The sequence below is a fragment of the Polyodon spathula genome, chromosome 7 (assembly GCF_017654505.1).
Source record: "Polyodon spathula isolate WHYD16114869_AA chromosome 7, ASM1765450v1, whole genome shotgun sequence".
Lineage (NCBI taxonomy): Eukaryota > Metazoa > Chordata > Actinopteri > Acipenseriformes > Polyodontidae > Polyodon > Polyodon spathula.
In genome coordinates, this window is record NC_054540.1 from 40,860,554 (window position 1) to 40,875,025 (window position 14,472).

General features: G+C 38.3%; 1 protein-coding gene across 1 annotated transcript in view; it reads left to right on the forward strand.

The window, feature by feature from the left end:
* The window catches only part of ccdc77 (coiled-coil domain containing 77), a 122,480-nt gene that overhangs the window by 66,086 nt on the left and 41,922 nt on the right, over positions 1–14,472 (forward strand). Inside the window, exons 7-8 of the mRNA XM_041255492.1 lie at positions 1,832–1,926; positions 13,076–13,224. Coding sequence (XP_041111426.1) covers positions 1,832–1,926; positions 13,076–13,224 — 244 coding nt within the window. The remainder of the gene's footprint in view (positions 1–1,831; positions 1,927–13,075; positions 13,225–14,472) is intronic.

The following is a 14,472-nucleotide window of genomic DNA, read 5'->3' on the forward strand; positions in this document are numbered from 1 at the left end:
AGTCAAGCATGGTGGTGGTAGTGTCATGATTTGGGGATGCTTTGCTGCATCAGGACCTGGACGACTTGCCATCATTGAAGGAACCATGAATTCTGCTCTGTATCACAGAATTCTACAGGAGAATGTCAGGCCACCCATCCGTGAGCTCAAGCTGAAGCGCAGCTGGGTCATGCAGCAAGACAATGATCCAAAACAAACAAGCAAATCTACATCAGAATGGTTGAAGAACAAGAAATTTAAAGTTTTTGAATGGCCTAGTCAAAGTCCAGACCTAAACCCCATTGAGATGTTGTGGCAGGACCTTAAACGAGCAGTTTATGCTCGAAAACCCACAAATTTCACTGAATTGAAGCAGTTCTGTATGAAGAAGTGGGTCAAAATTCCTCCACGGCGCTGTGAGACACTGATCAATAACTACAGGAAGCGTTTGGTTGCAGTTATTGCTGCTAAAGGTGGTGTAACCAGTTATTGAGTCTAAGGGGGCCGATTACTTTTTCACACAGGGGCGATTACGTGTTGCATAACTTTAATAAATAAATGAAATAATATAAAAAATTTGTGGTGTTTGTTCATTCACGGTCAATATTAGATTTTGGTTGAAGGTCTGATAACATTCAGTGTCACAGATATGCACAAAATCAAATGGGGTAAATACTTTTCTGTGTGTGTGTGTAAAATATTCTGAGAGGAACAGTAGTTCCTCGTACAATTTAGAAAAACTTGTTGGAAACTACCATGAGACTCTATACAGCTCCAAGAGCTGTTTTCACCATGTTGCAGTGGCAAAACTAAATCACTTAGAATTACCATCTATACCAGTACCAAATGGTACGGAATAATTTATTAGGTAGAAATAAATAATTTTAAATATATATTTATAAATATATTTAAATAAATGTAGACATTAATGATTTATTATAAATGTACAAATAAATTAATAGATAGCAAGCCAGGAAAATGTCATATTGATTTGGCTGAAGCTTTTATCCAGAGCAATTGACATTTTTTTTTACCTATACAAAAAGTATGTTTCATGTAAAAAAAAAAAAAAAAAAAAAAAAAAAAAAAGAAAATGTAGTAGTGCTTGACTTGTAGCATATGTGGAGTAGTGGTTAGAGCACTGTACTCTTGGCTGGAAGGTTGCGAGTTCCATCCCAGGTGGGGGACACGCTGCTGCTTTACCTAGATTGGTCCAGTAAAAAACACTGTATAAATGAGTAACTGTAGGTAAAAAAAAATAATGTCACAATTGTGAGTTGGCCTGAATAAGGGTGTCTGCTAAGAAATAAAATAATAATTTTCAGGCCTGGTTGGTATAGGATGGGAGATACCAGGTACTTCAAACTTTTCTTTGGAGTTTTACTTTGTGGTGTAGTCGAGGGTATACACAGGTAAACAGCGTTTACCCACATTGAATTTGGGCAGTATATCATTTAGCCACTTCTTATATTAAGGATACAGAGTTTACTCACTTCTACTCTCCTGTGATGTGCAAATCCTTTGTTAAAGACAATATATGTTAATGGCTAGCATCTGCGTTATGTTCACAGAATGTGAGCGGAGTGAATCGGTGACGGTTCTGCTCACCACACATAATATCCTCCGCTCTTTCTTTGCTCCGCTGCACTCCTTGTGATTCCCACTCCGCTCCCCCACTCCAGACAAAATGATATTAAAAAAGATATATAATAATAAGTTTCTTATAATTATAATAATAAGTAAATAAAATAGCTGCCCCCCCCCAGCTTTATGACAATAAATAATTTTTTTGCAAAAAAAAAGTTGAAATCTGTTCTCACCCCTTCCCTTTTGAAATTTTGTTTCTGTCCAGTGACCAGAAGTACTGTCTCTAAATCAGCTAGGAGAGAAGAAAGCCCAGCCTCCCCTGAGAGCTACAAGAAGGATAACCAGACCCTCTTATTACAGGTAAAGTACAACTGCAAGAGCAGTTCAAACGGTGGCTACTGTTTAGACCAAAGATTGTTGTTCTAGGCAAGTGGCTTTAGTATTCAGTTTGTCTTATGCATATCATCAGTAATTGTGTTACAGTAGAGGAACATGTACAGTACCTACAGCTCTGGCCAAAAGTTTTGCATCACCCTATAGAATGAACTAATTTTTGCTTCATAAAGTAAAAATAATCCTGCTAAGTACTATTACATTAACATATTGAATTACATACCGCTTTGTAGTTTTCCAAAAACTGACAAAAATTGAAAAAGCGTGACATTTTCAAATCGAAAGCCCTGTTCAACACTTGTATTATTATACTGGTATCGCGGAACGGTATTGCAATGTCTGTTCACACTGGAATTGTTGGTGTGGGACTGGTGTCACAGGAAATAAGTTAGAGTTTGCCTTTTTAAGCCTTTCTGTGCAAGCGCGAATTTTAGAATTTAAAGGCAAGGTTAAGCCATCTCCATTTTCTGTCGGTAAACTTTAATTCAGAAAATTGTTTTAGTTTTAAAAATGTTATTATGAGCTTTATTAAAGCTATGTTATATGTGGTTAAAATCAAAAACACATTGTTATAATATTAATAACACTTATTGTATCATGTTGTATTTTTTTTTTAATAATATCGGTTAACTTTAAGCTACTTAGTTTACAAAAACGCGGTAATGTGATTTATTTTTATGTGCATTATATTTGTGTTAAATCATTATAATAACACTTTTTAAATAATCTGACAATATCTATTATTTAACATTCCCAGTTTAAACTATCATCAGAGTTGTCATTTTAAGTTTGTAATCGCTGGATATTTACATTATAGGTTTTGTTTGTACAAATATTACCAAAAGAGAAATAAATATGATATTCTGTATATTGGTTACAACCTATCAGAAGCAGTTAAGCATTAAGATTTATTTTTATGTGCAATTAGATTATTACAGCTGTCAAGTCACAAACCCCTCCCCTCTATAATGTATACTGCCCAGGCCCACCACAAAAAAGGCGCAAAATCTAAAGCAGTTTATTTTTTATAAAATATACAAAAAACAAAACCAGACCTCATCACAAGTATCAATCTGCAAGTACTGCACTCTAATTTATCATTCATATACCTGTATTGAATGTATTTATTAATATTCAATACAGGGGTGTGTGTATATACACCTCCATATATATGAAATCTGCGTGTTTCTTCGTAAGTATGTATAGGAAGCCAATCGTTTTGTGTGTTTCTCAAATTATCTATTTATATATCTCTTAAAACACCACATTTCACTAAAAACGTATATGTCTTCTGTATATTTTAAAACATTCCCACACATAGACTTGATTAAAACGTCAAAAACAGTATTCTCTGTATCAATAAGTGTTTGTGTCCACTTCCCCGTAACATTTATTTTAAAAAAATACAAAACAACCGAGCATTTTACCGTGAAAATAATAACTTTGTTAAACTTGAGCCTACATAAAATAAAAGCTTATATTTGCTTATGCCACAGTATGATATAACACAACATTTTTTAAAGGAAATAAATATTTGGCAAGTAGTGATTTTAACTCTGCATAAACATAAATTATACTGACAAAATAATGTTTTTAAAATATTTATTTTTGCTAAAAACCACACTGCACATCCAAACACAGCAAGTGCTTTAAATAAAATGTATTTATAAAATTTAAACGTACATTTACACTTTGATAAATAAGACAACAAATGTTTTTTAAACAGAAAAATGTTGCAATACACTTCGATAAATGTGATGTGAAACATCACATTTTTAAACAAAATACAGTCTGCATACCTGTTTTTCGTTTCTTAAAAAAAAAAATAAAAAAAAAAAATGGCATCTGTAAAACCTTGGATAAATCTCCACAGAACCTTGCCTTTAACTTCTAAAATTCGAGCGTGCGCAGAAAGGCTCAAAAAGGCAAACGCTAACTTATTTCATGGCTAACTTATTTCCTGTGACACTGGTATATATAACTATCGATGCAAAACCCAGTCAAGAGCAAGTTTCATAAGAAAGGCACATAAAGTCTACAAACAATTCGGCCCATCTTGCACGTTTGGTTGTTAGTAGCTTATTGATCCCAGAATCTCATCAAGCAGCTTCTTGAAGGATCCCAGGGTGTCAGCTTCAACAACATTACTGGGGAGTTGATTCCAGACCCTCACGATTCTCTGTGTAAAAAAGTGCCTTCTATTTTCTGTTCTGAATGCCCCTTTGTCTAATCTCCATTTGTGACCCCTGGTCCTTGTTTCTTTTTTCAGGTCGCAAAAGTCCCTTGGGTTGACACTGTCAATACCTTTTAGAATTCTGAATGCTTGAATTAGGTCGCTGCGTAATTTTCTTTGTTCAAGACTGAACAGATTCAATTCTTTTAGCCTGTCTGCATATGACATACCTTTTAAAACTGGAATAGTTCTGGTCACTCTTCTTTGCACTCTTTCTAGAGCAGCAATGTCTTTTCTATAACGAGGTGACCAGAACTGCATACAATATTCAAGATGAGGTCTTACTAATGCATTGTACAGTTTTAACATTACTTCCCTTGATTTAAATTCAACACTTTTCACAATATATCTGAGCATCTTGTTGGCCTTTTTTTATAGCTTCCCCACATTGTCTAGATCAGGGGTCGGAAAGTGGCAGCCCATTTGAGGTTTGGTTGTGGCCCCTCTGAGTTTCTTTATCAATGTATTACATTTAAAAAAAAACATTAATTAGATCTGCTGCCTCCGCACTTGCGCAGCCAGCTTCTGTGCTTTTGCTGGAGTAATTTTCTCACACCGCATGCAGTCTGTCAGTGGTTGTTAGGCAACAGTTCCAAGGCACGCAGCCAACGTCACGTGGAAGTACGTAAACAATGATTATGCAAAGTGCTGAGTACTGTATGCAAAGTGCAAACAGCGGTTTCTCAATCGAGATTCTGCTCACAGATCGTCCCGGTAAAACACGTTTAGAGGGATCAATGTTTTTCATTGGTAATGCTTGAGTGATTTCCGGGGTGATGTACACACACACACTACTTGTGACCTGCAAGGATTGCCTATCTATCTAGTCCACGCACTGGTATATGTCACATGACTATCTGCTCCAGTGAAACGAAGGTTAAAATGGGCACTACGACAGCCTAAATATATACATTTATATTGTTTTTTGTATTGGCTATGTTTTTTTAAATGAAGTTACAGACTGGAATAACAAACTACAGTACTCTTCTCCCCAAGATTCTCATGTTGTTATCTTGTTGTTACCTTTATTAAATGGTTAACGTTATTTCCCAACCTAGGAAAAAAAAAAAAAAAAAGACGACTACGATAGTGTGACAGGTGCGAGTGGTGTGGTGAATAAAACGATTGTCCAGACAGTTATGTTCCCAAAAACGTCTGTGTTTTTAATAAACAAGACAAAAAACAACCAAAAAGAATCGCCCCTCTACCAGCAATGGTATCGGGGAGAACACTGCTGGTTTACAGACCAAAACAAAGAAACAATAATAATCCCACAATCTGTGCACGAACGTGTGCTCTTTAATCCACAGGGTGGTGCTGGTGTCATGTAGTGAGGGTAGTGCTCTGGTGATGCGGGCTGGCTCCGTGGCTGCAGCCGCTGGCTCCGTACTCCTCCTCCGCAACACTCAACAAACAACACCTAACAAACCAACAAAAACTACCGGCCGTCAGGTTTCACTTGTTCAGTGCAAGGCGGCGTACTGAGGTAGCTGCTTCCCCTTTTTACCCATTTGTCCTCCCTGCAATCAACACGTCGACATGGTTTCTCCAATAGAGGGCCATCCTGCAGCTGAAAGCAACGATGTCCTTCCGGGTACTTGCAACTACGCGCTCCCTCTAATATGATCACCTTCTGGTTTCCACCTACAATCAAGGTGGTCCATCTAGGAGGCAGCATACCACCGTCCTTACACAACGCCCTTTCTGATCGGGAGGGAGATTTACCGCATCGATCCTTTCTGTCTTTGTCACAGATGGTTATTATCACTGACTCAGATTTTCTTTTATGTGGTTAATAAAATGTACTGGTAATTTTATTTTAAATGTATGGTGCTTTTTGAAACTTACAGTACCGAGTGCAGCAACAGTCTCTGGTCCAAACCGTCAGCCGAGTGTAGATACATTATTTACATCCTCGCTATATGGCCTTCATTGTGTGATTTAAATACTGATTTAAAAAAAAAAGAAAACTGCTGCTGATGTTGGCTTGTCAGCTTTGTATATATGTGTACAAACCATTAAGAACACCTGCTCTTTCCAGGAGACAGCTATGATCCCTTATTGATGTAAATTGTTAAATCCACTTCAATCAATGTAGATGAAGGGGAGACAGGTTAAAGAAGGATTTTTAAGCCTTGACACAATTGAGACATGGATTGTGTATGCGTGCCATTCAGAGGGTAAATGGGCAAGACAAAAGATGCAAGTGCCACGATTCTCTGTGTAAAAAAGTGCCTCCTATTTTCTGTTCTGAATGCCCCTTTTTCTAAACTCCATTTGTGACCCCTGGTCCTTGTTTCTTTTTTCAGGCTGAAAAAGTCCCTTGGGTCGACACTGTCAATACCTTTTAGAATTTTGAATGCTTGAATTAGGTCGCCACGTAGTCTTCTTTGTTCAAGACTGAACAGATTCAATTCTTTTAGCCTGTCTGCATATGACATGCCTTTTAAGCCCGGAATAATTCTGGTCGCTCTTCTTTGCACTCTTTCTAGAGCAGCAATATCTTTTTTATAGCGAGGTGACCAGAACTGCACACAATATTCAAGATGAGGTCTTACAAGTGCATTGTACAGTTTTAACATTACTTCCCTTGATTTAAATTCAACACTTTTCACAATGTATCCAAGCATCTTGTTAGCCTTTTTTATAGCTTCCCCACATTGCCTAGATGAAGACATTTCTGAGTCAACAAAAACTCCTAGGTCTTTTTCATAGATTCCTTCTCCAATTTCAATATCTCCCATATGATATTTATAATGTACATTTTTATTTCCTGCGTGCAGTACCTTACACTTTTCTCTATTAAATGTCATTTGCCATGTGTCTGCCCAGTTCTGAATCTTGTCTAGATCATTTTGAACGACCTTTGCTGCTGCAACAGTGTTTGCCACTCCTCCTACTTTTGTGTCGTCTGCAAATTTAACAAGTTTGCTTACTATACCAGAATCTAAATCATTAATGTAGATTAGGAATAGCAGAGGACCTAATACTGATCCCTGTGGTACACCGCTGGTTACCACACTCCATTCTGAGGTTTTTCCTCTAATCAGTACTTTCTGTTTTCTACATGTTAACCACTCCCTAATCCATGTACATGTGTTTCCTTGAATCCCAACTGCATTCAGTTTGAGAATTAATCTTTTGTGCGGGACTTTGTCAAAAGCTTTCTGGAAATCTAAATAAACCATGTCATATGCTTTGCAATTATCCATTATCGATGTTGCATCCTCAAAAAAATCAAGCAAGTTAGTTAGGCACGATCTCCCTTTCCTAAAACCATGTTGACTGTCTCCCAGTACTCTGTTACCATATAGGTAATTTTCCATTTTGGATCTTATTATAGTTTCCATAAGTTTGCATATAATAGAAGTCAGGCTTACTGGTCTGTAGTTACCTGGTTCAGTTTTGTTTCCCTTTTTGTGGATCGGTATTACGTTTGCAATTTTCCAGTCTGTCGGTACCACCCCTGTGTCAAGAGACTGCTGCATGATCTTGGTTAGCGGTTTGTAAATTACTTCTTTCATTTCTTTGAGTACTACTGGGAGGATCTCATCCGGCCCAGGGGATTTGTTTATTTTAAGAGCTCCTAGTCCCTTTAACACTTCTGCCTCAGTTATGCTAAAGTTATTTAAAACTGGATAGGAACTGGATGACATGTGGGGCATGTTGTCAGTATCTTCCTTTGTAAAAACTTGTGAAAAGTAATCATTTAACATATTTGCTATTTTTTTTTCTTCCTCTACGATTTTGCCATTTGTATCTCTTAAACATTTAATCTCCTCTTTGAATGTTCTCTTGCTGTTGTAATATTGGAAAAACATTTTGGAATTGGTTTTAGCTCCCTTAGCAATGTTCATTTCTATTTCTCTCTTGGCCTTTCTAACTTCCTTTTTGACTTGCGTTTGCAGTTCCGTGTACTCTTTCTGCGTACTTTCTTTTTGGTCCTTTTTTAATGCTCTGTAAAGTGCCTTTTTTCGCTGAATATTTTTTTTAATTGATCTATTAAACCATTTTGGCAATTTAGTTTTACATTTAGATTTGTCTACTTTAGGGATGTAATTGTTTTGCGCCTCTAGTACTACATTTTTGAAGAACAACCATCCTTCTTCTGTGGGTGTTTTCTCTATTTTACTCCAATCTACTTCTGTTAGTCTCTGTTTCATACCTTCATAGTTTGCTTTTCTAAAATTGTAAACCTTAACTTTAGTCTTTACTTTTGGGGATTTAAAAAACACTTCAAATGAGACCATGTTATGGTCTGAGTTTGCCAGTGGTTCTCTGACCTCTGTTTTAGTTATTCTGTCTTTGTTATTTGAAAAGACTAAATCAAGGCATGCGTCCCCTCTAGTGGGTGCCTTCACAAATTGTGTTAGGAAGCAGTCATTTGTCATTTCCACCATTTCTATTTCATCCTTCGCGCTACCCACTGGGTTTTCCCATTTTATTTGGGGGAAGTTGAAATCCCCCATTAGTATGGCTTCTCCTTTGCTACACACATTTCTAATGTCATTGTATAACAGATTATTGTGCTCACCGTCTGAATCTGGCGGTCTATAGCATGCTCCTATTATTATGCCTTTTGAATTTTTGTCTGTTATTCTGACCCATATTGATTCGGTTTTATTTTCTTTGTCCAGGTTTAACACCTGGGCTTCAAGACTGTTTCTTATGTATAGCGCTACCCCTCCTCCTCTTCTGTCCTGCCTGTCTTTCCTATACAGTGTATACCCACAAATATTATACTCGTCCCCATCACTCTCAGACAACCACGTTTCTGTAACACCTATCACATCATAGTTACCTGTTAGTGCAGTAGCTTCAAGTTCTAGAATTTTGTTTCTGATACTTCTAGCATTTAGATAAATACATTTAATGGTTGTCTTACCTGAGTTGTTGTTCTTGTTTTGATGCGGTCTCCCTTCTGTTTTTTTGTTGATTTCTCCCCCCTTCCTTTCTAGTTTAAATGCTTCCGAACCTGCTCGAGGATCTTTTCTCCGAGTAGACTAGTTCCCTTGTTATTTAAATGCAGTCCATCCCGTCTATACAGATAGTCCTCGTTGTAGAATGTGGTCCAATGATCAAGATAGGTGAAGCCTTCCCGTGTGCACCATGTCTTCAGCCATGCGTTTTGATTAATTATTTCCAGCTGTCCATATGGTCCTTTGCAAGGTGCGGGTAGTATACCAGAAAATACCACAGTTTTGGTTTTCTCTTTTAATTTCCTTCCTAGCTCTCTGAATTTATTTTGCAGGGATTTTGGTCTGTCTCTTCCAATGTTGTTTGTACCGATGTGGACGACTACTACCGGGTCGTCTCCTGTTCGTTCTAGGAGCCTGTCCACGTTTTCAGTGATGTGCTTGACCGAGGCTCCCGGAAGGCAGCACACTGTTGTAGTAAGGGGGTCCAAACTGCGAACTGAACTTGCTGTGTTTCTCAATATGGAGTCCCCAACAATCATGACCTCCCTTCTTTTTGCTGTCTGGTCACCACTGTCAATAGGGTCCTGGATGTTGTTCCTTTCATTCTCTTGTTGTTGGTTCTGCTCATCACAATTCTGAAGTGACTCAAATCTGTTGGTTGTTTTGATTTCTGGTGGTTGTGTTTGACGAAGTTTCTTTTTTTCCCTGCTTCTGCCTACCTGAACCCAGCTGTTCTGACCTTCTGTCTCCCTGGTGGCTTTCAGTCTGTTAGGGGTGATGCAGACTTCCATGAATTGTGGGTGTGCCAGTTCCTCAAGATCCTGTTGCTGTCTCACTTCTTCCAGCTCCATTTCTAGCACACTTACTAGTTTATGCAAATCCTGGATCGCGCGGCACTTTACGCACACTTGGTTTAGCTCCGCTGGGTTTTCTCGGATTTCCCACATCAAGCAGGTGTCACAGATTACTGGCTTGAAGACCATGTTGAGGTTTTTTTTTTTTTTTTTTGAAGTTTAGTTTCTTCTGCAGCTGTCAACCTGCTTTCAAACTGCTTCGAAACTGCTCTGTACTTTTCCACGCCTGTACTTCTCCCACTCGCTGTCGCTTCCACTCGCTGTCGCTGGGAAGACTGCCTCGTTTAACTGCGCTGTTGTTCTGCTGTCTCAAAATTTTTGTTTCCATCGGACCACAGAATCTTTTGCCACATCTTTCGAAACTGCTCTGAAACCACCGAATCTTAAACTGATTCTCGTAGCAAATTCTCCTGCTTGCTTTTTGGCAAATTTTTGTTTCACGAGTCTCCATGAATCTTTTTGCCACGCCTTTACTTCTCTTTTCAGAGTCTCCTGCTTGCCTTTTTGCAAATTCCAAGCAGGATTTTACATGGGCTTTTTTCAGAAATGGCTTCCTTCTTGCCACTCTTCCGTACAGGACAGATTTGTGGAGTACCTCAGCTATTGTTGACACATGGACAGTTTCTCCCATCTCAGCCATGAAACGCTGTAGGTCTTTCAGAATTGTCATTGGCCTCTTGGTGGCTTCTCTGACCAATGCCCTTCTTATTACCTGGCTACTCAGTTTGGGAGGACAGCCTGCTCTAAGCAGATTCTGGGTGGTGCCGTATACCTTCCACTTCTTAATGATCGACTTGACTGTGCTCCAAGGGATATTCAGTGCCTTTGAAATCTTTTTATACCCCTCCCCTGATCTGTGCCTTTCTACAGCTTTATCATGGAGTTGTCCTTGGTCTTCATGGTAGTATCTTTGCTTTGAATGCACTACCCAACTGGGACAGGAGTATTTAATCTGAAATTATTTGAACCACTTTTATTGCACACAGATGGGCTCAGTTTGACTTGTGTGAATTCTGAAGGCAGTTGGTTGCACCTGAGCTTATTTAGGAGTGTCATAGCAAAGGGGGTGAATACTTCTCTAATGAAGACTTTTCAGGTTTTTATTTTTAATTGATTTGTTTTTTCACCCCCCCCCCCCCCCCCCCCCCCCATTATTTCCCACATTGAAAGTGTTGAGTAGGTTGTGTAAATCAATGGAAAAAAAAATCCTATTTAAATGCATTAAGATTTCAGGTTGTAACATAACAAACTGAAAACGTCCAAGGGGGGTGAATACTTCCTATAGGCACTGTAAACCACGAAATGGCTTGGGTCCAGATTACGGAGAGATTCTGTCCCCATATAAACCCTGCGCACTTTAAGGCTGGCTAACGCTGGCCTTTTGTGCCTCCCAAAGGTAAAAATGAAAAGGAGAAGAGAAAACGCATTTATTTATAATGCCCCAGATTGTGGAACTCATTGCCCTTCTCTATTAAAGATGCTGCTTCAGTCAATCTTTAAGTCAAGATTAAAGACTTACTTTCATAGTATAGCCTTTTTTAAATGTGTTTTATGATTATTTATTGATATTGTTATTGTAATGATGTATTGTTGTTTTATAACTTTTACTATTTCTTGATACTGCAGACTGCTTTCTGTTTTAACCGACATGTAGGCCTAAAGCGTTTTGAGATACTATGGTGTGAAAGGAGCTCTATAAATAAATACGTAAAAAATTTAATTAATTTAAGCCATCAATAATTAGATCATTTTATTCCGTAATTCACAATTCTCTTATTTAATTGTGTATAAAAACAAAACCCCAGTATTACAAAATGGTAATCAATCAATACGGCTGGTTGTTTTATAAATTTTTTTTAGAGGTTTTTTTTTTTATATATATATTTACATAGAAGTTACAGTAGTAAACAAATCAAATGAAATTTGATTAAATGGTAATAAACTAAAAACATATGAAAACGGACGTCTAATACCAATAAATCCAATTTTAAAGTCCCACCTGCCTACTCTGTACGGTGTGAAACGCTCATCTGTTTTCTGCTCATGCAATCTCTGGTACTGCATTCAGAAAAGTGCATTTTTCGTATCAGTTATGCTATGTCATTGCCACAGGTTATGTTTTTCATCAAGACACTTTAGGCAAGAGTGAAACAGACTCCACCCCAGTTTTTAATATTTTTAAATATCGTTAAATCAGCTCAATCCGACACTGCTCCATTGACTCAATAGAAAATCTTCTCCAGCGCTCTCTATATCCTGCAACCTTTGTGTCATGGAATTCCCCATAGAGAATCAGCGGAGTTGAGTTTCTTTTTATAGTAGAATATCTTTGATATACATGGATTGATATAAATCAGCTTAAATGAGGAATGGTATATTGCAATTATATCAGTCTTATATTGGTGCTGAAAAGTGAGTTAGGACAGAATTATTATTATTATTATTTGTTTATTTAGCAGAACCTTTACTCCAAGGCGACTTACAGAGACTAGGTTATGTGAACTATGCATCAGTTGCAGAGTCACTTACAACAACGTCTCACCCGAAAGACGGCGCACAAGGAGGTTAAATGACTTGCTCGGGGTCACACAACGAGTCAGCGAGTGAGCTGGGATTTGAACCCGGGACCTCCTGGTTACAAGCCCTTTTCTTTAACCACCAGACCACACCGTTTCCATCGTATGGGTATATTCTAAACAGAAACAAAGTTTACCAGTATCGTTCCAATACAAATGTGAACACGGCTTAATATGAAACACTGTATTAATATTATGGCTTCCGGTAGACACTTGCAATATCATTTTTGTATTTTCTTTGATTACACGATGATAAATAAGATTGAAATTGTGTTCATATAGTTTTTGTTTTGTTTTGGATAATTTTTTTAGCACAAGTTGGAGAGTATCCACATTTGTGAGTAAATACTGTCTGTCTGTCTTTTACGTATCTAAATACATTGCTTTCTTTTTGTTTCAATAACCAGGAGTTAATAATTAAGTAGGGAAAAGTGTTCCAGGATTGATATGGGCACTTTTGCAACAGACGCTCAACTATGTTGACCCCTGTATAAATAAACCAGTTTTCTTGAATGTGCTGTTGCCTATGTCCAGGTGGAGGCGCTGCAGGCCCAGATGGAAGAGCAGACCAAGCTGGCCAAGGAGCAGGTGGAGTCTTTGTTGGAGGACCGGCGCATTCGTATGGAAGAAGCACAGGTGCAGCACCAGCGTGACCAGGATAGAATCACCACCCTCACAGACAAGTGAGTAAGCTCCACTGTGCTGTATCTCAAAAGAAGCCGTTCTGAAGAATAACGTTGGTCATCTTTTTGTTTTCCGATACCAGTAGATACATTTACTTATTGTTTGAAAAATAAGGTGATTAAGAAAAAAGAAAGATAAAGGGTAGAAATAACCATACCATGTTTTGATTCTTTAGTTTTTGATATGCAGTGACACAAAATTATTTAGATAATTACCACAAGTTCCAATACGTTTCTTACTTTTCATTTCTAGTATCAGAACTTGTAATACGCAAGCCATACCTTGCGCTTTGAGTGACCAAAGGTGTCGTTTAAGTCGCTTAGTCTGTCTGACTATCTGTATCGACTTTTGCCTGGCGGAGTCAGTGTTGAGTGCAGTGTGGAGGTGGTGTGTGCTTGAGTGCTGCTGGCAGGTTTGTCATCTTTTGTTCTCTGTTTGTTCTTACTGTTTTACATTTACTTTTATGTGTTTATGCAACTTCTGACTCTAAAGGTTTTAGATGTGGGATTGAAGGGTATATTGAAAAAAACTGTCCTGAGAAAGAAAGTGGGGCGGGATTGTGTGGGATGAGACCGCCGATTTTAATGATAAACGTGCCGGGCTCGCTGGCAGACTAGTACCTGCAGGGGGTAGGGTGGGGGAGCAGGCCTGTGATCTTAGGGCTAGTGACGTTACGTTGACAGTAGAACCAGTTATTTCTGAGAGTGGTGCGGGGTGTTGGAGAAGCACACACTGCGGCAAACAGTAAACCCACTGACAAGGACGGAGGGAGCAAATGGAAACCATGACAGTGGCTAGTGTATGGGGAGAGGTGCAGATGTAGGTAGAAGGTAAAAGTCTGCAGAGGACTGTGAGGGTTTTAAACTTCCTTGGAAGAAAAGGGCAAATAAATCAGCGGACAGTGCTGTAGCAAGAGTGAGCTTCCTCCAGAGGCTTATGTAAGAACCACATTAAGCCTCATCCCCAGTCTGCTAAGGAACTGGCTAGGAATTTTAATGAAAAGTATAGGCAATACACTTGGATTAAGTATATGGCTTATAAAGTTATAAACAGTTCTACCTAGAACCACCACATGGGTCCTTTTTTTTTTTTTTTTCAATGTAACGTAAGATTTTTTTTTTTTTTTTTGGGAAATGCAGCAAACAAAACACGCCTCCTCCTAGCACACGTTTTTTTTTTTTTTTCAAGCCTTTCTTTGGTAGAACATGAGACAGAGATGTGGATTTGTCAAGATGCCAACTCAGTGA